This window comes from Salmo salar, chromosome ssa16 (assembly GCF_905237065.1).
Source record: "Salmo salar chromosome ssa16, Ssal_v3.1, whole genome shotgun sequence".
NCBI lineage: Eukaryota > Metazoa > Chordata > Actinopteri > Salmoniformes > Salmonidae > Salmo > Salmo salar.
In genome coordinates, this window is record NC_059457.1 from 84,858,848 (window position 1) to 84,884,020 (window position 25,173).

A 25,173-nucleotide genomic window follows, 5' to 3' on the forward strand; every position below is an offset into this window, starting at 1 on the left:
AACTTACTGGACAATGGAGGAGCTTCCTAGTGTGTGTGCTATAGGCCAGCCTGTTGGGTGTCAGTGAGTGTGTAATTTGCCTCCAGCATGGTTGAAATGGGAACCAGTTGGGTGAAGAAGACACCTGTACACAAAGGTATCTATAAAATAACTTTATTGAAAGCATTTCCTTCATTGTCCCTAAGAGGGAGTAACTTACACCACCACCATTCTCTATCCAGAGACATCAAATCATACAGCTGTGATCTTCACATCGAAGCCTAGTTCCCCCTGAGGAGATGGTGGTGGTTTTGCTTTCTCTAATAGCATAAGTCCCTAAGCAAACTGACTTCACGTAACAGCACATAGTCTTTGCTCATTTTCCTCACATGTGAAATATCGTGAGCCATATCGATACCTACATAACTGAATATTCACAAGTCAACATGTCCAGACAGAGCGCACAATTCAAACTATTTACATGTACAACATGTAGAAATGGGACCTGAGTGATCATGGAATACAAGCCTACATAGGCTATGGCTAAAAACAAACAGGAAAGATTTTGTTTTATGGTTTACTTTTGACAAACAATTAAATAAGGCATATTATGTATTATTCTCATCTGTTAACAATGTTATGGCAATAATACAAATAAAATGTCAAATATAAAACCAAAATACCCTTCAAAACGTCAACTTAAGATATGTGTAGTAACTTCAAAAACGTTCAAGAAATTGTAAACGTTCTAGAGTATGAATCTGGAAAATCAGATCGACATGTCGAATTGCATGCCGCCAGCTATCATTCGTGCTTTCTAAGTCTTTCATATGTTGTCATTCATTTCTTTAGTCCTTTCTTTCTCGTTAGGATAATACAAGATGGAGAGATGTAGGGCCGATGGAGGAAAACAAAGAGCGAAGGTGAAGGAGGAGGACAACATGGCTGATGACCAAAAACAATTGCTTAGCTCTGCAAAATTGCCCAACTTCAGCTCTTTCATATGTTGTCATTCATCCCTCTTTCCTTCCCCATTAGAATAGCACAATATGAGGAGATAGAAAGAGGGTGGAGGAGGACATGACAGTGTGACCTGAGACAATTGCTTAGCTCTGCAAAATTGCCCAACCTCAGCTCTTTCTACAGTCTCTGATTTCCCAATGCTGAGCCTTTCAACTGCTCATCTACTGTTGAGGGCTGGCTGACTGGCTGACTGACTGACTGACTGACTGACTGGCTGACTGGCTGACTGACTGACTGGCTGACTGACTGGCTGACTGACTGGCTGACTGACTGACTGGCTGACTGACTGACTGGCTGACTGACTGACTGACTGGCTGACTGACTGGCTGACTGACTGGCTGACTGACTGACTGACTGGCTGGCTGACTGGCTGACTGACTGACTGGCTGACTGACTGGCTGACTGACTGACTGGCTGACTGACTGGCTGATGACTCTGACTGGCTGACTGACTGGCTGACTGACTACTGTATTGCACACACAGCTTTTGTTTACACAACAGATTGTTAAGATTGGGCACTTATCTGCACTTATCCATTCAACCAGCAGAGGGGGCTGTTGTAATGGCATTCAGCAGAAGGAGAGGAGAGGTAGCCAGTGAGAGCCCAGATCAGATGACCACAGTGCCCCTGCCAGAACTCTTGCCCTGTAGCGGGACACATTATTTAAAGCCTCCCTGAATGGAAGCAGTAACGAGACCAAGTAGTATGCACCCATGTGTCTTTGTGAGTGATTCTTTCATATCTGCGTGATAATATGATTATGTGTAATTGAAGGCATGGATCAAATGCCATTGTCAGGCTATGGCAGGTAAATGCTTTTGAAGGGGTTGTGTGTGTGTGTGTGTGTGTGTGTGTGTGTGTGTGTGTGTGTGTGTGTGTGTGTGTGTGTGTGTGTGTGTGTGTGTGTGTTTAGGAGTGTGTATTCAGTGTACTAACTAAAGCAGAGTTTTAACAGAGTAATGCTCATTCCTCCTTGGTGGTTTCTGTCCCGGCTCGTATTCAGAATAGCTGGGTGGGGTGTCCGAATACATTCCTCCTCCTCCTCCTCCTCCTCTCCTGTGACCTCTGCCCTCTCCTCTCCTGCTGTTTTCATCCTCATCTGAACTGAACGACCCCCTGCGGGAGCGGGAGTAGTTGCTGGGAGGCGGGGCGCGACGCTGCTCCTCAAACAGGTCGTCTCTGGAGCGGGATCGAGGGACCCTGTCGCTGAGGTCGTCACGTGAACCCGTTCGACCTCGCGCCCCCCGGCTCTCCCCGTCCAGAAAGTCTTCGCTGTAGCTCCTTGGCATGCCATGGCTCCTTGGCGGCGACGGGTAACTGCGCCCGCCGGCTTCGCTGCGGTCGTCACGGTGATTGGTGAAGCGACTCTCACTGCGGCTGCTTTCTCTGGAGCTGGGTGGACGTGTTTTAGGAGCAAACGGCGGCTGGCCCCCTCTCCGACCCCCTCGTCCAGGCTGCTCTATGATGGGAGGCATCTGGATGACCCCCCGGTACTCCACGGCCCCGTCGTCCAGGCCAGAGAGCATGCTGGGAGGACCCGCTGAGAAGGGGACATGCTGGGGCTGCATCATGTACTGAGGGGGAGGGGGTATCATCTGGAGCTGCTGGTGGTGGGGCTGGGGCTGCATCATGGGGCTGGTCCCATCCATGCCCCTCACCTGGCTCTCCAGGTAGTCCAGCATCTGCTTGTTGCCGGGATGTTGGTTGCCGTAGACGCTGGCAGCATGGACACTGGGGGGCATGTTGTAGCCGGACGGTGGAGGGGGGAGGGGCATGGGGGCCATGGCGATGCTCTTCCCTGATTGGGAGCCTGATGGGATAGAGAAAACCATGATAAGTGACAAATATGGATTTGTTAAAGACACATTTAGAAGATCAGAAGCATAGCTCTGCTGTGTGTGTGTGGTACTAACCTGCATACAGCAGAGGGTTCATCTGTGAGGAGCCGTGGCTCATGGGGCTGTACATAGGCTGACCTCCCATCCATGGACCCATGGCCCTCTGGGCATCCTTCATCATCCTGTGCTGCATCACCGCTGGAGAGAGAGAGACACAGAGGAAGAGGTGAGAGGGAGCCTAAGTGTGGGAGAAAGAGAGTGAGTGAGAGAAAGAAAGAAGAGAGAGAGAGGCCCTTCCCTACCTTTCTCAGGACAGCAGCAGGTCTGTGGGCAGCAGGGACAGACAGAGAGGCCCTTCCCTACCTTTCTCAGGACAGCAGCAGGTCTGTGGGCAGCAGGGACAGACAGAGAGGCCCTTCCCTACCTTTCTCAGGACAGCAGCAGGTCTGTGGGCAGCAGGGACAGACAGAGAGGCCCTTCCCTACCTTTCTCAGGACAGCAGCAGGTCTGTGGGCAGCAGGGGCAGACAGAGAGGCCCTTCCCTACCTTTCTCAGGACAGCAGCAGGTCTGTGGGCAGCAGGGACAGAGAGGCCCTTCCCTACCTTTCTCAGGACAGCAGCAGGTCTGTGGGCAGCAGGGGCAGACAGAGAGGCCCTTCCCTACCTTTCTCAGGACAGCAGCAGGTCTGTGGGCAGCAGGGGCAGACAGAGAGGCCCTTCCCTACCTTTCTCAGGACAGCAGCAGGTCTGTGGGCAGCAGGGACAGACAGAGAGGCCCTTCCCTACCTTTCTCAGGACAGCAGCAGGTCTGTGGGCAGCAGGGACAGACAGAGAGGCCCTTCCCTACCTTTCTCAGGACAGCAGCAGGTCTGTGGGCAGCAGGGACAGAGAGGCCCTTCCCTACCTTTCTCAGGACAGCAGCAGGTCTGTGGGCAGCAGGGACAGACAGAGAGGCCCTTCCCTACCTTTCTCAGGACAGCAGCAGGTCTGTGGGCAGCAGGGACAGACAGAGAGGCCCTTCCCTACCTTTCTCAGAACAGCAGCAGGTCTGTGGGCAGCAGGGGCAGACAGAGAGGCCCTTCCCTACCTTTCTCAGGACAGCAGCAGGTCTGTGGGCAGCAGGGACAGACAGAGAGGCCCTTCCCTACCTTTCTCAGGACAGCAGCAGGTCTGTGGGCAGCAGGGACAGACAGAGAGGCCCTTCCCTACCTTTCTCAGGACAGCAGCAGGTCTGTGGGCAGCAGGGGCAGACAGAGAGGCCCTTCCCTACCTTTCTCAGGACAGCAGCAGGTCTGTGGGCAGCAGGGGCAGACAGAGAGGCCCTTCCCTACCTTTCTCAGGACAGCAGCAGGTCTGTGGGCAGCAGGGACAGACAGAGAGGCCCTTCCCTACCTTTCTCAGGACAGCAGCAGGTCTGTGGGCAGCAGGGGCAGACAGAGAGGCCCTTCCCTACCTTTCTCAGGACAGCAGCAGGTCTGTGGGCAGCAGGGACAGACAGAGAGGCCCTTCCCTACCTTTCTCAGGACAGCAGCAGGTCTGTGGGCAGCAGGGACAGACAGAGAGGCCCTTCCCTACCTTTCTCAGGACAGCAGCAGGTCTGTGGGCAGCAGGGGCAGCGGACGTAGCAGCAGCACCTCTGAGGACAACACTGGCAGCAGCAGATACAGAAGAGCAGGATGAGGAGCAGAGCTCCAATCACCATGAACAGCACCGTCAGCCAGTCTGGAGACAGCCACAACACAGGAAATCATTACACCAGATGATACTTACTAGGTCGGGAAACAGACATGCACTTATACCCATGTCACTTCACTTAGAGTCCATTCCCACCAGGGTCCGTATTTACAGTGTTTCACAGTAGGACTAGTGCTGATATAAGCTGTGGCTTCTCTTAATGAATAAGATGACATGGAAACATAAATCTATGATAATCGATCATTTCAATAATCATTTTTCTACGGCTGGCCATGTTTTCCATCTGGCTACCCCTACCCCGGCCAACAGCCCTGCACCCCCCCGCAGAAACTTTCCCAAGCCCCCCCAACTTCTCCTTCACCCAAATCCAGACAGCTGATGTTCTGAAAGATCTGCAAAATCTGGACGCCTACAAATCAGCCGGGCTAGACAATCTGGACTCTCTTTTTCTAAAATTATCCGCCAAAATTGTTGCAACCCCTATTACTAGCCTGTTCAACCTCTCTTTCGTATCGTCTGAGATCCCCCAAAGATTGGAAAGCTGCCGCGGTCATCCCCCTCTTCAAAGGGGGAGACACTCTAGACCCAAACTGTTACAGACCTATATCCATCCTGCCATGCATTTCTCAAATCTTCGAAAGCCAAGTTAACAAACAGATCACCGACTATTTTGAATCCCACCGTACCTTCTCCACTATGCAATCTGGTTTCCGAGCTGGTCATGGGTGCACCTCAGCCACGCTCAAGGTCCTAAACAATATCATAACCGCCATCGACAAAAGACAGTACTGTGCAGCCCTCTTCATCGACCTGGCCAAGGCTTTAGATTCTGTCAATCACCGCATTCTTATCGGCAGACTCAACAGCCTTGGTTTCTCAAATGACTGCCTCGCCTGGTTCACCAACTACTTCTCAGATAAAGTTCAGTGTGTCAAATCGGAGGGCCTGTTGTCCAGACCTCTGGCAGTCTTTATGGGGGTGCCACAGGGTTCAATTCTCGGGCCGACTCTCTTCTCTGTATACATCAATGATGTCGCTCTTGTTGCTGGTGATTCTTTGATCCACCTCTACGCAGACAACACCATTCTGTATACCTCTGGCCCTTCTTTGGACACTGTGTTAACTAACCTCCAGATGAGCTTCAATGCCATACAACACTCCTTCCGTGGCCTCCAACTGCTTTTAAATGCAAGTAAAACTAAATGCATGCTCTTCAACTGATCGCTGCTCACACCTGCCCGCCCGACTAGCATCACTACTCTGGACGGTTCTGACTTAGAATATGTGGACAACTACAAATACCTAGGTGTCTGGTTAGACTGTAAACTCTCCTTCCAGACTCACATTACGCATCTCCAATCCAAAATTAAATCTTGAATCGGCTTCCTATTTCGCAAAACAAAGCCTCCTTCACTCATGCCGCCTAACATACCCTCGTAAAACTGACTATCCTACCGATCCTTGACTTCGGCGATGTCATTTACAAAATAGCCTCCAACTCTACTCAGCAAATTGGATGCAGTCTATCACAGTGCCATCCGATTTGTCAACAAAGCACCATATACTACCCACCACTGCGACCTGTATGTTCTCGTTGGCTGGCCCTCGCTACATATTCATCGCCAAACCCACTGGCTCCAGGTCATCTATAAGTCTTTGCTAGGTAAAGCCCCGCCTTATCTCAGCTCAATGGCCACCATAGCAACACCCGCCCGTAGCACGCGCTCCACCAGGTATATTTCACTGGTCACCCCCAAAAGCCAACACCTTCTTTGGCCTCCTTTCCTTCCAATTCTCTGCTGCCAATGACTGGAACGAATTGCAAAAATCACTGAAGCAGGAGTCTTATATCTCACTCTCTAACTTTAAGCATCAGCTGTCAGAGCAGCTTACCGATCACTGTACCTGTACACAGCCCATCTGTAAATAGCACCCCCAACTACCTCATCCATATATATTGCCCCCCCAGTATCTCTACTTGCACATCATCATCTGCACATCTATCACTCCAGTGTTAATGCTAAATTGTAATTATTTCACCTCTATGGCCTATTTATTGCCTTACCTCCCTAATCTTACTACATTTGCACACACTGGTCATGGGTGCAAGTAGGTGCAATAGATTTTTCTATTGTGTTATTGACTGTACATTTGTTAATTCCATGTGTAACTCTGTGTTGTTGTTTTTGTCGCACTGCTTTGCTTTATCTTGGCCAGGTCGCAGTTGTAAATGAGAACTTGTTCTCACCTGGCCTACCTGGTTAAATAAAGGTGAAATAAAAATACAATAAAAATGGACAGGAAGGACCTCTTAACGAATCAGATGACATGGACAGGAAGGAGCTGATCCTAGATCAGCACTCTTACTCAGAGACGCTTTATGAACACGACCAGGTTGTGGTCAACTTACTGTAGACCATGAGGCTGATCACGCCATCCAAGCCGCCGCTGGTGTCTCCTGTGGCTTCCACAGAACAGTAGTAAACTCCGTTGTCCCACCACATGATCTCATTGATCACCAGGTCAGCCTCTGTGGGGGAAGACAGCCCAACAACGTCCTAACATGTCAGAGTAGCAACAAAGAGCACACATTCATACGTTGTTTCTCAATCCATTCTTCTGGGAACCGCCAGTCATTTCACATTGTTGTTGTTTTCCACCACTATTTTGATTAGTTAATGCAGGTGTGATATTGTGTCTGGATTAAAGTTACAAAATTCCAGTAACGTTCCTAAAATTCCCAGGTTTTCCAGAAATCCCCAGGTTGGATGATATCCGGTATCAGGAGGGATTTAAGCAGGGAATTTGGAGTTCTCCAACCAGGATTTCTATCAAACTGGGGGCTTTAGGGAAATTTACTGGAACTTTGCAACCCAAGGCTGTCTAGACTCACTGTTCTGGACGGAGATCTTGCGTTCCCGGTACTCTGTGCCCAGTATGGCCTCGTTGGTGCCTCTCTTCTGGACGATGATCCTCACCGTGCGCTGGCGGTCTGGGCAGTCATTGGCCGGGTCCTGACCCAGCTGCAGCGCATTCTGGTACGCTATAGAGGGAGATATGTTTCACACAGAAGTGTGTGATTGTGTGTGACTGACTGAGTGTTACTGTACATCACCAGTAATTGAATTAATATTTCAGGTTCTAGAGTGAGACAGGAAGTTTGGGCCTCACTACAAACCTGAAGAAAACACTACAGCAAACTCATCTACCCAACCACTAACAACCTTAGAATTTGCCTATATACACCGTCAAACTGTAGCCCAACTAGTTAATATGTAGCCCAACTCCCAAACCCAGCTCCAGCCCAGTTCCCTTCACTTCCCCCATAACTAACCTGGGGACTAATACTCCAGGACAGGGTCCATAACTAACCTGGGGAGTAATACTCCAGGACAGGGTCCATAACTAACCTGGGGAGTAATACTCCAGGACAGGGTCCATAACTAACCTGGGGAGTAATACTCCAGGACAGGGTCCATAACTAACCTGGGGAGTAATACTCCAGGACAGGGTCCATAACTAACCTGGGGAGTAATACTCCAGGACAGGGTCCATAACTAACCTGGGGAGTAATACTCCAGGACAGGGTCCATAACTAACCTGGGGAGTAATACTCCAGGACAGGGTCCATAACTAACCTGGGGAGTAATACTCCAGGACAGGGTCCATAACTAACCTGGGGAGTAATACTCCAGGACAGGGTCCATAACTAACCTGGGGAGTAATACTCCAGGACAGGGTCCATAACTAACCTGGGGAGTAATACTCCAGGACAGGGTCCATAACTAACCTGGGGAGTAATACTCCAGGACAGGGTCCATAACTAACCTGGGGAGTAATACTCCAGGACAGGGTCCATAACTAACCTGGGGAGTAATACTCCAGGACAGGGTCCATAACTAACCTGGGGAGTAATACTCCAGGACAGGGTCCATAACTAACCTGGGGAGTAATACTCCAGGACAGGGTCCATAACTAACCTGGGGAGTAATACTCCAGGACAGGGTCCATAACTAACCTGGGGAGTAATACTCCAGGACAGGGTCCATAACTAACCTGGGGAGTAATACTCCAGGACAGGGTCCATAACTAACCTGGGGAGTAATACTCCAGGACAGGGTCCATAACTAACCTGGGGAGTAATACTCCAGGACAGGGTCCATAACTAACCTGGGGAGTAATACTCCAGGACAGGGTCCATAACTAACCTGGGGAGTAATACTCCAGGACAGGGTCCATAACTAACCTGGGGAGTAATACTCCAGGACAGGGTCCATAACTAACCTGGGGAGTAATACTCCAGGACAGGGTCCATAACTAACCTGGGGAGTAATACTCCAGGACAGGGTCCATAACTAACCTGGGGACTAGTACAGGGTCCATAACTAACCTGGGGACTAGTACAGGGTCCATAACTAACCTGGGGACTAGTACAGGGTCCATAACTAACCTTGGGACTAGTACAGGGTCCATAACTAACCTTGGGACTAGTACAGGGTCCATAACTAACCTTGGGACTAGTACAGGGTCCATAACTAACCTGGGGACTAGTACAGGGTCCATAACTAACCTGGGGACTAGTACAGGGTCCATAACTAACCTGGGGACTAGTACAGGCTCCATAACTAACCTGGGGACTAGTACAGACTCCATAACTAACCTGGGGACTAGTACAGGCTCCATAACTAACCTGGGGACTAGTACAGGCTCCATAACTAACCTGGGGACTAGTACAGGCTCCATAACTAACCTGGGGACTAGTACAGGCTCCATAACTAACCTGGGGACTAGTACAGGCTCCATAACTAACCTGGGGACTAGTACAGGCTCCATAACTAACCTGGGGAGTAATACTCCAGGACAGGGTCCATAACTAACCTGGGGAGTAATACTCCAGGACAGGGTCCATAACTAACCTGGGGAGTAATACTCCAGGACAGGGTCCATAACTAACCTGGGGAGTAATACTCCAGGACAGGGTCCATAACTAACCTGGGGAGTAATACTCCAGGACAGGGTCCATAACTAACCTGGGGAGTAATACTCCAGGACAGGGTCCATAACTAACCTGGGGAGTAATACTCCAGGACAGGGTCCATAACTAACCTGGGGAGTAATACTCCAGGACAGGGTCCATAACTAACCTGGGGAGTAATACTCCAGGACAGGGTCCATAACTAACCTGGGGAGTAATACTCCAGGACAGGGTCCATAACTAACCTGGGGAGTAATACTCCAGGACAGGGTCCATAACTAACCTGGGGAGTAATACTCCAGGACAGGGTCCATAACTAACCTGGGGAGTAATACTCCAGGACAGGGTCCATAACTAACCTGGGGAGTAATACTCCAGGACAGGGTCCATAACTAACCTGGGGAGTAATACTCCAGGACAGGGTCCATAACTAACCTGGGGAGTAATACTCCAGGACAGGGTCCATAACTAACCTGGGGAGTAATACTCCAGGACAGGGTCCATAACTAACCTGGGGAGTAATACTCCAGGACAGGGTCCATAACTAACCTGGGGAGTAATACTCCAGGACAGGGTCCATAACTAACCTGGGGAGTAATACTCCAGGACAGGGTCCATAACTAACCTGGGGAGTAATACTCCAGGACAGGGTCCATAACTAACCTGGGGAGTAATACTCCAGGACAGGGTCCATAACTAACCTGGGGAGTAATACTCCAGGACAGGGTCCATAACTAACCTGGGGAGTAATACTCCAGGACAGGGTCCATAACTAACCTGGGGAGTAATACTCCAGGACAGGGTCCATAACTAACCTGGGGAGTAATACTCCAGGACAGGGTCCATAACTAACCTGGGGAGTAATACTCCAGGACAGGGTCCATAACTAACCTGGGGAGTAATACTCCAGGACAGGGTCCATAACTAACCTGGGGAGTAATACTCCAGGACAGGGTCCATAACTAACCTGGGGAGTAATACTCCAGGACAGGGTCCATAACTAACCTGGGGAGTAATACTCCAGGACAGGGTCCATAACTAACCTGGGGAGTAATACTCCAGGACAGGGTCCATAACTAACCTGGGGAGTAATACTCCAGGACAGGGTCCATAACTAACCTGGGGAGTAATACTCCAGGACAGGGTCCATAACTAACCTGGGGAGTAATACTCCAGGACAGGGTCCATAACTAACCTGGGGAGTAATACTCCAGGACAGGGTCCATAACTAACCTGGGGAGTAATACTCCAGGACAGGGTCCATAACTAACCTGGGGAGTAATACTCCAGGACAGGGTCCATAACTAACCTGGGGAGTAATACTCCAGGACAGGGTCCATAACTAACCTGGGGAGTAATACTCCAGGACAGGGTCCATAACTAACCTGGGGAGTAATACTCCAGGACAGGGTCCATAACTAACCTGGGGAGTAATACTCCAGGACAGGGTCCATAACTAACCTGGGGAGTAATACTCCAGGACAGGGTCCATAACTAACCTGGGGAGTAATACTCCAGGACAGGGTCCATAACTAACCTGGGGAGTAATACTCCAGGACAGGGTCCATAACTAACCTGGGGAGTAATACTCCAGGACAGGGTCCATAACTAACCTGGGGAGTAATACTCCAGGACAGGGTCCATAACTAACCTGGGGAGTAATACTCCAGGACAGGGTCCATAACTAACCTGGGGAGTAATACTCCAGGACAGGGTCCATAACTAACCTGGGGAGTAATACTCCAGGACAGGGTCCATAACTAACCTGGGGAGTAATACTCCAGGACAGGGTCCATAACTAACCTGGGGAGTAATACTCCAGGACAGGGTCCATAACTAACCTGGGGAGTAATACTCCAGGACAGGGTCCATAACTAACCTGGGGAGTAATACTCCAGGACAGGGTCCATAACTAACCTGGGGAGTAATACTCCAGGACAGGGTCCATAACTAACCTGGGGAGTAATACTCCAGGACAGGGTCCATAACTAACCTGGGGAGTAATACTCCAGGACAGGGTCCATAACTAACCTGGGGAGTAATACTCCAGGACAGGGTCCATAACTAACCTGGGGAGTAATACTCCAGGACAGGGTCCATAACTAACCTGGGGAGTAATACTCCAGGACAGGGTCCATAACTAACCTGGGGAGTAATACTCCAGGACAGGGTCCATAACTAACCTGGGGAGTAATACTCCAGGACAGGGTCCATAACTAACCTGGGGAGTAATACTCCAGGACAGGGTCCATAACTAACCTGGGGAGTAATACTCCAGGACAGGGTCCATAACTAACCTGGGGAGTAATACTCCAGGACAGGGTCCATAACTAACCTGGGGAGTAATACTCCAGGACAGGGTCCATAACTAACCTGGGGAGTAATACTCCAGGACAGGGTCCATAACTAACCTGGGGAGTAATACTCCAGGACAGGGTCCATAACTAACCTGGGGAGTAATACTCCAGGACAGGGTCCATAACTAACCTGGGGAGTAATACTCCAGGACAGGGTCCATAACTAACCTGGGGAGTAATACTCCAGGACAGGGTCCATAACTAACCTGGGGAGTAATACTCCAGGACAGGGTCCATAACTAACCTGGGGAGTAATACTCCAGGACAGGGTCCATAACTAACCTGGGGAGTAATACTCCAGGACAGGGTCCATAACTAACCTGGGGAGTAATACTCCAGGACAGGGTCCATAACTAACCTGGGGAGTAATACTCCAGGACAGGGTCCATAACTAACCTGGGGAGTAATACTCCAGGACAGGGTCCATAACTAACCTGGGGAGTAATACTCCAGGACAGGGTCCATAACTAACCTGGGGAGTAATACTCCAGGACAGGGTCCATAACTAACCTGGGGAGTAATACTCCAGGACAGGGTCCATAACTAACCTGGGGAGTAATACTCCAGGACAGGGTCCATAACTAACCTGGGGAGTAATACTCCAGGACAGGGTCCATAACTAACCTGGGGAGTAATACTCCAGGACAGGGTCCATAACTAACCTGGGGAGTAATACTCCAGGACAGGGTCCATAACTAACCTGGGGAGTAATACTCCAGGACAGGGTCCATAACTAACCTGGGGAGTAATACTCCAGGACAGGGTCCATAACTAACCTGGGGAGTAATACTCCAGGACAGGGTCCATAACTAACCTGGGGAGTAATACTCCAGGACAGGGTCCATAACTAACCTGGGGAGTAATACTCCAGGACAGGGTCCATAACTAACCTGGGGAGTAATACTCCAGGACAGGGTCCATAACTAACCTGGGGAGTAATACTCCAGGACAGGGTCCATAACTAACCTGGGGAGTAATACTCCAGGACAGGGTCCATAACTAACCTGGGGAGTAATACTCCAGGACAGGGTCCATAACTAACCTGGGGAGTAATACTCCAGGACAGGGTCCATAACTAACCTGGGGAGTAATACTCCAGGACAGGGTCCATAACTAACCTGGGGAGTAATACTCCAGGACAGGGTCCATAACTAACCTGGGGAGTAATACTCCGGGACAGGGTCCATAACTAACCTGGGGAGTAATACTCCAGGACAGGGTCCATAACTAACCTGGGGAGTAATACTCCAGGACAGGGTCCATAACTAACCTGGGGAGTAATACTCCAGGACAGGGTCCATAACTAACCTGGGGAGTAATACTCCAGGACAGGGTCCATAACTAACCTGGGGAGTAATACTCCAGGACAGGGTCCATAACTAACCTGGGGAGTAATACTCCAGGACAGGGTCCATAACTAACCTGGGGAGTAATACTCCAGGACAGGGTCCATAACTAACCTGGGGAGTAATACTCCAGGACAGGGTCCATAACTAACCTGGGGAGTAATACTCCAGGACAGGGTCCATAACTAACCTGGGGAGTAATACTCCAGGACAGGGTCCATAACTAACCTGGGGAGTAATACTCCAGGACAGGGTCCATAACTAACCTGGGGAGTAATACTCCAGGACAGGGTCCATAACTAACCTGGGGAGTAATACTCCAGGACAGGGTCCATAACTAACCTGGGGAGTAATACTCCAGGACAGGGTCCATAACTAACCTGGGGAGTAATACTCCAGGACAGGGTCCATAACTAACCTGGGGAGTAATACTCCAGGACAGGGTCCATAACTAACCTGGGGAGTAATACTCCAGGACAGGGTCCATAACTAACCTGGGGAGTAATACTCCAGGACAGGGTCCATAACTAACCTGGGGAGTAATACTCCAGGACAGGGTCCATAACTAACCTGGGGAGTAATACTCCAGGACAGGGTCCATAACTAACCTGGGGAGTAATACTCCAGGACAGGGTCCATAACTAACCTGGGGAGTAATACTCCAGGACAGGGTCCATAACTAACCTGGGGAGTAATACTCCAGGACAGGGTCCATAACTAACCTGGGGAGTAATACTCCAGGACAGGGTCCATAACTAACCTGGGGAGTAATACTCCAGGACAGGGTCCATAACTAACCTGGGGAGTAATACTCCAGGACAGGGTCCATAACTAACCTGGGGAGTAATACTCCAGGACAGGGTCCATAACTAACCTGGGGAGTAATACTCCAGGACAGGGTCCATAACTAACCTGGGGAGTAATACTCCAGGACAGGGTCCATAACTAACCTGGGGAGTAATACTCCAGGACAGGGTCCATAACTAACCTGGGGAGTAATACTCCAGGACAGGGTCCATAACTAACCTGGGGAGTAATACTCCAGGACAGGGTCCATAACTAACCTGGGGAGTAATACTCCAGGACAGGGTCCATAACTAACCTGGGGAGTAATACTCCAGGACAGGGTCCATAACTAACCTGGGGAGTAATACTCCAGGACAGGGTCCATAACTAACCTGGGGAGTAATACTCCAGGACAGGGTCCATAACTAACCTGGGGAGTAATACTCCAGGACAGGGTCCATAACTAACCTGGGGAGTAATACTCCAGGACAGGGTCCATAACTAACCTGGGGAGTAATACTCCAGGACAGGGTCCATAACTAACCTGGGGAGTAATACTCCAGGACAGGGTCCATAACTAACCTGGGGAGTAATACTCCAGGACAGGGTCCATAACTAACCTGGGGAGTAATACTCCAGGACAGGGTCCATAACTAACCTGGGGAGTAATACTCCAGGACAGGGTCCATAACTAACCTGGGGAGTAATACTCCAGGACAGGGTCCATAACTAACCTGGGGAGTAATACTCCAGGACAGGGTCCATAACTAACCTGGGGAGTAATACTCCAGGACAGGGTCCATAACTAACCTGGGGAGTAATACTCCAGGACAGGGTCCATAACTAACCTGGGGAGTAATACTCCAGGACAGGGTCCATAACTAACCTGGGGAGTAATACTCCAGGACAGGGTCCATAACTAACCTGGGGAGTAATACTCCAGGACAGGGTCCATAACTAACCTGGGGAGTAATACTCCAGGACAGGGTCCATAACTAACCTGGGGAGTAATACTCCAGGACAGGGTCCATAACTAACCTGGGGAGTAATACTCCAGGACAGGGTCCATAACTAACCTGGGGAGTAATACTCCAGGACAGGGTCCATAACTAACCTGGGGAGTAATACTCCAGGACAGGGTCCATAACTAACCTGGGGAGTAATACTCCAGGACAGGGTCCATAACTAACCTGGGGAGTAATACTCCAGGACAGGGTCCATAACTAACCTGGGGAGTAATACTCCAGGACAGGGTCCATAACTAACCTGGGGAGTAATACTCCAGGACAGGGTCCATAACTAACCTGGGGAGTAATACTCCAGGACAGGGTCCATAACTAACCTGGGGAGTAATACTCCAGGACAGGGTCCATAACTAACCTGGGGAGTAATACTCCAGGACAGGGTCCATAACTAACCTGGGGAGTAATACTCCAGGACAGGGTCCATAACTAACCTGGGGAGTAATACTCCAGGACAGGGTCCATAACTAACCTGGGGAGTAATACTCCAGGACAGGGTCCATAACTAACCTGGGGAGTAATACTCCAGGACAGGGTCCATAACTAACCTGGGGAGTAATACTCCAGGACAGGGTCCATAACTAACCTGGGGAGTAATACTCCAGGACAGGGTCCATAACTAACCTGGGGAGTAATACTCCAGGACAGGGTCCATAACTAACCTGGGGAGTAATACTCCAGGACAGGGTCCATAACTAACCTGGGGAGTAATACTCCAGGACAGGGCCCATAACTAACCTGGGGACTAGTACAGGGTCCATAACTAACCTGGAGACTAGTACAGGGTCCATAACTAACCTTGGGACTAGTACAGGGTCCATAACTAACCTTGGGACTAGTACAGGGTCCATAACTAACCTTGGGACTAGTACAGGGTCCATAACTAACCTTGGGACTAGTACAGGGTCCATAACTTACCTGGGGACTAGTACAGGCTCCATAACTAACCTGGGGACTAGTACAGGCTCCATAACTAACCTGGGGACTAGTACAGGCTCCATAACTAACCTGGGGACTAGTACAGGCTCCATAACTAACCTGGGGACTAGTACAGGCTCCATAACTAACCTGGGGACTAGTACAGGCTCCATAACTAACCTGGGGACTAGTACAGGCTCCATAACTAACCTGGGGACTAGTACAGGCTCCATAACTAACCTGGGGACTAGTACAGGCTCCATAACTAACCTGGGGACTAGTACAGGCTCCATAACTAACCTGGGGACTAGTACAGGCTCCATAACTAACCTGAGGACTAATACAGGGTCCATAACTAACCTGAGGACTAATACAGGGTCCATAACTAACCTTGGGACTAGTACAGGCTCCATAACTAACCTGGGGACTAGTACAGGGCCCATAACTAACCTTGGGACTAGTACAGGGTCCATGACTTACCTGGGGACTAGTACAGGGTCCATAACTAACCTGGGGACTAGTACAGGGTCCATAACTAACCTGGGGACTAGTACAGGGTCCATGACTTACCTGGGGACTAGTACAGGGTCCATGACTTACCTGGGGACTAGTACAGGGCCCATAACTAACCTGGGGACTAGTACAGGGCCCATAACTAACCTGGGGACTAGTACAGGGCCCATAACTAACCTTGGGACTAGTACAGGGTCCATGACTTACCTGGGGACTAGTACAGGGTCCATAACTAACCTTGGGACTAGTACAGGGTCCATAAGTTACCTGGGGACTAGTACAGGGCCCATAACTAACCTGGGGACTAGTACAGGGCCCATAACTAACCTGGGGACTAGTACAGGGCCCATAACTAACCTTGGGACTAGTACAGGGTCCATGACTTACCTGGGGACTAGTACAGGGTCCATGACTTACCTGGGGACTAGTACAGGGTCCATAAGTTACCTGGGGACTAGTACAGGGTCCATAACTAACCTGGGGACTAGTACAGGGTCCATAACTAACCTGGGGACTAGTACAGGCTCCATAACTTACCTGGGGACTAGTACAGGCTCCATAACTTACCTGGGGACTAATACAGGGTCCATAACTAACCTGGGGACTAGTACAGGGCCCATAACTAACCTTGGGACTAGTACAGGGTCCATGACTTACCTGGGGACTAGTACAGGGCCCATAGCTAACATTGGGACTAGTACAGGGTCCATGACTTACCTGGGGACTAGTACAGGGTCCATATATAACCTGGGGACTAGTACAGAGTCCATAACTAACCTGGGGACTAGTACAGGGCCCATAACTAACTTTGGGACTAGTACAGGGTCCATGACTTACCTGGGGACTAGTACAGGGTCCATAACTAACCTTGGGACTAGTACAGGGTCCATAACTTACCTGGGGACTAGTACAGGGTCCATAACTAACCTGGGGACTAGTACAGGGTCCATAACTAACCTGGGGACTAGTACAGGCTCCATAACTTACCTGGGGACTAGTACAGGCTCCATAACTAACCTGGGGACTAGTACAGGCTCCATAACTAACCTGAGGACTAATACAGGGTCCATAACTAACCTGGGGACTAGTACAGGGCCCATAACTAACCTTGGGACTAGTACAGGCTCCATGACTTACCTGGGGACTAGTACAGGGCCCATAACTAACATTGGGACTAGTACAGGGTCCATGACTTACCTGGGGACTAGTACAGGGTCCATAACTAACCTGGGGACTAGTACATGCTCCATAACTAACCTGGGGACTAGTACAGGGCCCATAACTAACCTGGGGAATAGTACAGGCTCCATAACTAACCTGGGGACTAGTACAGGCTCCATAACTAACCTGAGGACTAATACAGGGTCCATAACTAACCTGGGGACTAGTACAGGGCCCATAACTAACCTTGGGACTAGTACAGGGTCCATGACTTACCTGGGGACTAGTACAGGGCCCATAACTAACATTGGGACTAGTACAGGGTCCTTGACTTACCTGGGGACTAGTACAGGGTCCATAACTAACCTGGGGACTAGTACAGGGTCCATAACTAACCTGGGGACTAGTACAGGGTCCATAACTAACCTTGGGAGTAATACTCCAGGATGGGGTCCTTGCAGAAGGACTTGTATCGCCAGGTGACCTGGACATCCTGCTGGTTAGCGGAGGTGGAGTAGTCACACTTCAGGATGACGGAGGCAAACAGAGCTGTACTCCTCTCTGTCTGAGGAACATTCACCTGGACACTGTGCACCTCTGATGGGAGAGAATACATCATGTCAGTGTGTGTGTGTGTGTGTGTGTGTGTGTGTGTGTGCGTGTGCATGTATATATGTGAAAGGGGGAATGTACACAACCATTCACAAGTTTGGGGTCACTTAGAAATGTTCTTGAAGAAACACATTTTTGTCCATTAAAATAACATTAAATCAGTGTAGACATTGTTGATGTTGTAAATGACTATTGTAGCTGGAAACGGCAGATTCTTCATGGAATATCTACAGTTGAAGTCAGAAGTTTACAAACACTTAGGTTGGAGTCACTAAAACTTGCTTTTCAACCACTCCACAAATTTCTTGTTAACAAACTATAGTTTTGGCAAGTCGGTCAGGACATCTACTTTGTGCATGACACAAGTAATTTTTCCAACAATTGTTTACAGACAGATTATTACAGTGAATTATAAGTGAATCACAATTCCAGTGGGTCAGAAGTTTACATACACTGAGTTGACTGTGCCTTTAAACAGCTTGGAAAATTCCAGAAAATTATGTCATGGCTTTAGAAGCTTCTGATAGGCTAATTGACATCATTTGAGTCAATTGGAGGGGTACCTGTGGATGTATTTCAAGGCCTACCTTCAAACTCAGTGCCTCTTTGCTTGACATCATGGGAAAATCAAAAGAAATCAGCCAAGACCTCAGAAAAGAATTGTAGACCTCCACAAGTCTGGCTCATTCTTGGGAGCAATTTCCAAATGCCTGAAGGTACCACGTTCATCTGTACAAACAATAGTTCGCAAGTATAAACACCATGGGACCACGCAGCCGTCATACCGCTCAGGAAGGAGACGCGTTCTGTCTCCTAGAGATGAACGTACTTTGGTGCGAAAAGTGCAAATCAATCCCAGAACAGCAGCAAAGGACCTTGTGAAGATGCTGGAGGAAACAGGTACAAAAGTATCTATATCCACAGTAAAATGAGTTCTATAACGACATAACCTGAATGGCCACTCAGCAGGGAAAAACCACTGCTCCAAAACCACCATAAAAAAGCCAGACTACTAAGTGCACATGGGACAAAGATCGTACTTTTTGGAGAAATGTCCTCTGGTCTGATGAAACAACAATAGAACTGTTTGGCCATAATTACCATCGTTATGTTTGGAGGAAAAAGGGGGATGCTTGCAAGCCGAAGAACACCATCCCAACCGTGAAGCACGGGGGTGGCAGCATCATGTTGTGGGGGTGCTTTGGTGCAGGAGGGACTGGTGCATTTCACGGCTGGAAACTGTTGTTATGATTAAAGAAGCAATAAAACTGGCCTTCTTTAGACTAGTTGAGTATCTGGAGCATCAGCATTCGTGGGTTCAATTACATGCTCTAAATGGCCAGAAACCAAGTACTTTCTTCTGAAACTCTTCAGTCTATTCTTGTTCTGAGAAATGAAGGCTATTCCGTGTGAGAAATTGCCAAGCAACTGAAGATCTCGTACAACGCTGTGTACTACTCCCTTCACAGAACAGCGCAAACTGGCTCTAACCAGAACAGAAAGAGGAGTGGGAGGCCCCAGTGCACAACTGAGCAAGAGGACAAGTACATTAGAGTGTCTAGTTTAAGTAACAGACGCCTCACAAGTCCTCAACTGGCAGCTTCATTAAATAGTACCCGCAAAACACCAGTCTCAACGTCAACAGTGAAGAGGCGACTCCGGGATGCTGGCCTTCTAGGCAGAGTTGCAAAGAAAAAGTCATATCTCAGACTGGCCAATAAAAATAAAAGATTAAGATGGGAAAAATAACACAGACACTGGACAGAGGAACTCTGCCTAGAAGGCCAGCATCCCAGAGTCGCCTCTTCACTGTTGATGTTGAGACTGGTGTTTTGCAGGGTACTATTTAATGAAGCTGCCTTGTGAGGCATCTGTTTCTCAAACTAGACACAAACTAGACACTCTAATGTACTTGTCCTCTTGCTCAGTTGTGCGTTAACCCTATCAGTCCCGAGGCCCCAGCAAAAATTAGCTTCTCATTGATCTGACTTTCATTAATCTGCACGTCCAGCCCTTATATTTATCTTCACAATTAAGTGTTTAAACAGTTTATTGTCAGGACAACCAGGGCTACAAGTAGAACACAAAACTATTTGACATAAACAGTTGTATTCATGAGTTTTAATGACAAATGTCAATACAAAAAATAAGGTCAGCCAAAGCACAAACCTGATCAGAATGAATTTATATGAATGCTGCAAGTACAGAAATACTTTGCTCACTGGGGAAATGAATATCCAACTAGTCAGTGACAACTGTGTGGAGTTTGTGACAGCAACTATGTAAGCTTATTACAATATTATAGACACAATGTCCTGGGATTTCCTATGATCTATGTGGAAGAACCCCTTACAGTATTATAGACACTATGTCCTGGGATTTACTATGATCTATGTAGAAGAACCCCTTACAGTATTATAGACACTATGACCTGGGATTTCCTATGATCTATGTAGAAGAAACCCTTACAGTATTATAGACACTATGTCCTGGGATTTCCTATGATCTATGTGGAAGAAACCCTTACAGTATTATAGACACTATGTCCTGGGATTTACTATGATCTATGTAGAAGAAACCCTTACAGTATTATAGACACTATGTCCTGGGATTTCCTATGATCTATGTAGAAGAAACCCTTACAGTATTATAGACACTATGTCCTGGGATTTCCTATGATCTATGTAGAAGAAACCCTTACAGTATTATAGACACTATGTCCTGGGATTTCCTATGATCTATGTAGAAGAAACCCTTACAGTATTATAGACACTATGTCCTGGGATTTCCTATGATCTATGTAGAAGAACCCCTTACAGTATTATAGACACTATGTCCTGGGATTTACTATGGTCTATGTAGAAGAACCCCTTACAGTATTATAGACACTATGTCCTGGGATTTACTATGATCTATGTAGAAGAAACCCTTACAGTATTATAGACACTATGTCCTGGGATTTCCTATGATCTATGTAGAAGAAACCCTTACAGTATTATAGACACTATGTCCTGGGATTTACTATGATCTATGTAGAAGAACCCCTTACAGTATTATAGACACTATGTCCTGGGATTTCCTATGATCTATGTAGAAGAAACCCTTACAGTATTATAGACACTATGTCCTGGGATTTACTATGATCTATGTAGAAGAAACCCTTACAGTATTATAGACACTATGTCCTGGGATTTACTATGATCTATGTAGAAGAACCCTTACAGTATTATAGACACTATGTCCTGGGATTTCCTATGATCTATGTAGAAGAAACCCTTACAGTATTATAGACACTATGTCCTGGGATTTACTATGATCTATGTAGAAGAACCCCTTACAGTATTATAGACACTATGTCCTGGGATTTCCTATGATCTATGTGGAAGAACCTTACCTTCTAACGACTCTTCTGTAGCTTGTGAGGTCATAGACCTAAATATGTCACATGTGCGTGTTCCTGAGAGTCTCAGCTTTTCAGAGATAGCTTTAATAGTTTGTAGCTCAAACCATTCGGACTGCCCTAGTCTCACAAACACCGCTCTAGCTCAGCCCCCGTTAAATCACAGATGAATCGTTGCTACCAAAATGCGCTGGCGTTCCGGTGGGACTCATTGGGTTAAAGCATATTGAATTTGAGATAGAGAGAATAAAATAATGGGATAGAGTATGTGTACGTGTGTGTGACAGAGCCCTGCTGAAAGTGGTTCAACCAGAAAAACTAGTGACTGAAAGAAAGAGACAGCCTGCCACAGGAAACAGTTTGACGCTATTCAAATAGACTCAACTTCCATTTTGATTGTAAAAATACCTCTACAGTATAGGCCAGGTGTATTCGACTCTTACCATACAACAGGGTTCTCCAACCCTGTTCCTGGAGAGCTACCCTCCTGTAGGTTTTCGCTCTAAGTCCAAGTGTAACTAACCTGGTTCAGTTTATCAACCAGCTAATTATTAGAATCAGGTGTGCTAGATTAAGGTTACAGTGAAAACCTACGGAACGGTTTCTCCCCAGGGACAGTTTTGGAGAGCCCTGAAAAAACGCAATGGAACTGGCTTTGAGGTCCAGAGTTGAGGGATATAGGCAATAGACCACCATTTACAACCTGGTCTCAGAGTATTTCGTATTATTCTGTATGTAAATCCGAGACACCCCATTTAGTATGATATGTTAAGTTTCATATGGTATGTATTAATTTGTGGATGTCCATCACACATTTCCTATGATATGTTAAAACTTACAATTCGTATTACATGTTAGGAATTTGCAAAACGTACAATATGTTAGGAATTTTCTAAAAGTATGATATGTTACAAATTGTAACTAGGTGGTTAACGTTAGACAGCTTGCTAACGTTAGCTAGGCTAGGGGTTAAGGTTGAGTTTAGGAGTTAGGTTAAAGGATTAAGGCTAGTGTTAGGGGAAGGGTTAGCTAAAATTGTTAGGGGAAGGGTTAGCTAACATGCTAAGTAGATGCAAAGTAGCAAGTAGTTGAAAAGTTCCTAATTAGCTAAAATGCTGAAGTTGTCCGTGATGAACTCGTAACCTTTGGGTTGCTAGAGCTAGACGTTTGCATTATACACCCACCCAACTTTCGTTTTTGCCTTAGGTAACAGTCTTATGTAACCATACCAAACATGACATATCACACTAAATGGAGTGACCCGGATTTACGTACAGAATAATACGAAATGCTCTGAGACCAGGTTGCCATTTAGGCTAGTCAGGTTACTCTGTAACTGTCAGTCTATGTCCTTGTCCTTGAATACCCTCCATAATTACAATTATTGAGGTGAAATGTCAGGTTAACTAACACCCATTCCACCTCTCTCGAGTCCCCCAGCTGGAGCCAAACCAACAGGAGTTTGGCTCTAAAAAAGGTGAATTCCATTTTCAATCTACAGTATTTCATTATGAGTAGGTCTAACTCGAGATAAGGATCAGTAACTGTAATTTGATAGGACTACAGTGCGAGTCATCGTGAGAACTCATCGGTATCTGTCCATCATGTGACCGATACCCCGGCTCCTGCCTAAAGTCATTGTAACTTTTTGTGTTGTGGATGGATACATTACAATAGCATAAACTTTTGAGGCGACTAAATGAAACGAAGCTCTAATGCAAGAACAGGACGAATTGACAACGTTTAACGATTCAAATATGAATTGCTCATTTTCATCAACAAAAACTCACCTGTCGGTAGGGTAGAGAGGACGAACGCGGCCAGTATCAACCTCCTCATCGTTGATGATTGATCCATTAAACTAATAAATATTATATCGTCCAATGAATTATCTATATAAAAAAAGGAAAGACCTACATTATCCTCCTAAACAGACTCCCCATTGTTCTGTGTGTGTTGTGTTGAAGACGGCTCCTTCCTTGTCCGACACCTTTGTGGAGTTTGGTTTGCTGGTTGCGGAGACAGACAGACCCCACCCAGAAACAGGTAGTGTATGTGACGTGGACAGGTGCTTCCTACCGCAGAATGGGACGGTTTCAACTAAAATGCCGCTATGACAATACACAATGAAAGCGACGGTAAATCTGTAATATGTTCATTAATTCGATATTTAAATAATTACTTTATTACATCTATTAATATTCTGCTTTTTTTTTAATGTGATTTAGGGTCTTTTTTTCACATGACATTGTTACGGAATAATTAGCCTAGAGTGAAATGTTTTTACTTCGTTTGGAATACGAAAGGTTCATTTTGAACGTTAGATGAATATAATTTAAAAGGCAAAGACACTAGCCAACAACGGGTGAAGTGATCCAGGAGACTGGAGGCCTAGCATGAAACCACTGGATGTTACCAGTAGCCTAGACCCTATGCTGACACAAACGTTGCTGACTTTGTGACGGTTTTAGATGAGGGTGGGAATCAATTCATTCCACACCATAATACTTGTTAATTCATTTGATTGAAAAAAATCCCATTCTAGCTGTTTGATGACAAACAGTGTAGCAGCCTAACACCTGTAAAATAAGCAAACATTGGCTTAGCATTTCTCTCTCTCCCTCCCCTTCTTTCTCTCTCCCCCCTTTCTCTCCCCTGTTTTGTGTCTTATTTGGCACTGTCTTGTGTAGACCTCTTAGCAGTGTTTTAGTGCCCTGTGAACATAGTTTCCCAATGGACAAAGCATGCGGCCCCAGAACATTACCATGTGAATGTAAAGCCTATAGAGCCCCACAGGCCTTGGGCCAACAGGTCTCAGGGCAGAGCCAGCGGCCCCCTGGTTCCCCCCAGCTGGCGACCGACAGGCTGTTTGTTCAACTCTGAGGAGACAACAGGTCTCAGGGCAGAGCCAGCGGCCCCCTGGTTCCCCCCAGCTGGCGACCGACAGGCTGTTTGTTCAACTCTGAGGAGACAACAAGTCTCAGGGCTGAGCCAGCCCTGAATTGGTTCCCCCCAGCTGGCGACCGACAGGCTGTTTGTTCAACTCTGAGGAGACAACAAGTCTCAGGGCTGAGCCAGCGGCTCCCTGGTTCCTCCCAGCTGGGGACCGACAGGCTGCTTGTTCAACTCTGAGGAGACAACAGGTCTCAGAACAGAGCCAGTGGCTCCCTGGTCCCCCCAGCTGGCGACCGACAGGCTGTTTGTTCAACTCTGAGGAGACAACAGTCTCTGGTCAAAAATAGTTTACTATGTAGGGAATAGGGTGCCATTTGCCCCAGTAAAAAGTAGTGCACTATATATGAAATAGAGTACAATTTGCCCTGGTCAAAAGTAGTACACTATATATGAAATAGAGTGCAATTTGCCCCAGTAAAAAGTAGTGCACTATATAGGAAGTAGGGTGCCATTTGAGACGCACCCCTGTCTCTCACCCTGGCCAACCAACCACTCTCACTACACCACTTGGTAGTACTCATAGACAATGTCCACAAATGGAAGTGTGTGTGTGTGTGTGTGTGTGTGTGTGTGTGTGTGTGTGTGTGTGTGT

At 47.8% G+C, this 25,173-nt stretch overlaps 1 protein-coding gene across 1 annotated transcript; it reads right to left on the minus strand.

The window, feature by feature from the left end:
• Nucleotides 1-137: 137 nt before the first annotated feature.
• On the minus strand, nt 138-23,661 carry LOC106595027 (immunoglobulin-like domain-containing receptor 1). The gene is made up of 7 exons (XM_045698286.1): nt 23,417-23,661; nt 18,041-18,211; nt 7,430-7,579; nt 6,947-7,066; nt 4,417-4,563; nt 2,917-3,039; nt 138-2,813 (listed from the first exon to the last, which is right to left on the minus strand). The coding sequence occupies exons 1-7, from the start codon at nt 23,481-23,483 to the stop codon at nt 1,939-1,941; spliced, it is 1,653 nt and encodes a 550-aa protein (XP_045554242.1). The 5' UTR covers nt 23,484-23,661; the 3' UTR covers nt 138-1,938.
• Nucleotides 23,662-25,173: the final 1,512 nt, after the last annotated feature.

Coding starts and splice junctions, on each gene's coding strand:
- LOC106595027 (XM_045698286.1), bottom strand. CDS start 23,483: ATGGATCAATCATCAACGATGAGGAGGTTGATACTGGCCGCGTTCGTC. Junction 7,067..7,429: donor CAAGATCTCCGTCCAGAACA/GTGAGTCTAGAC, acceptor CTTCCCCCACAG/AGGCTGACCTGGTGATCAAT. Junction 2,814..2,916: donor GAACCCTCTGCTGTATGCAG/GTTAGTACCACA, acceptor CTATCCCATCAG/GCTCCCAATCAGGGAAGAGC.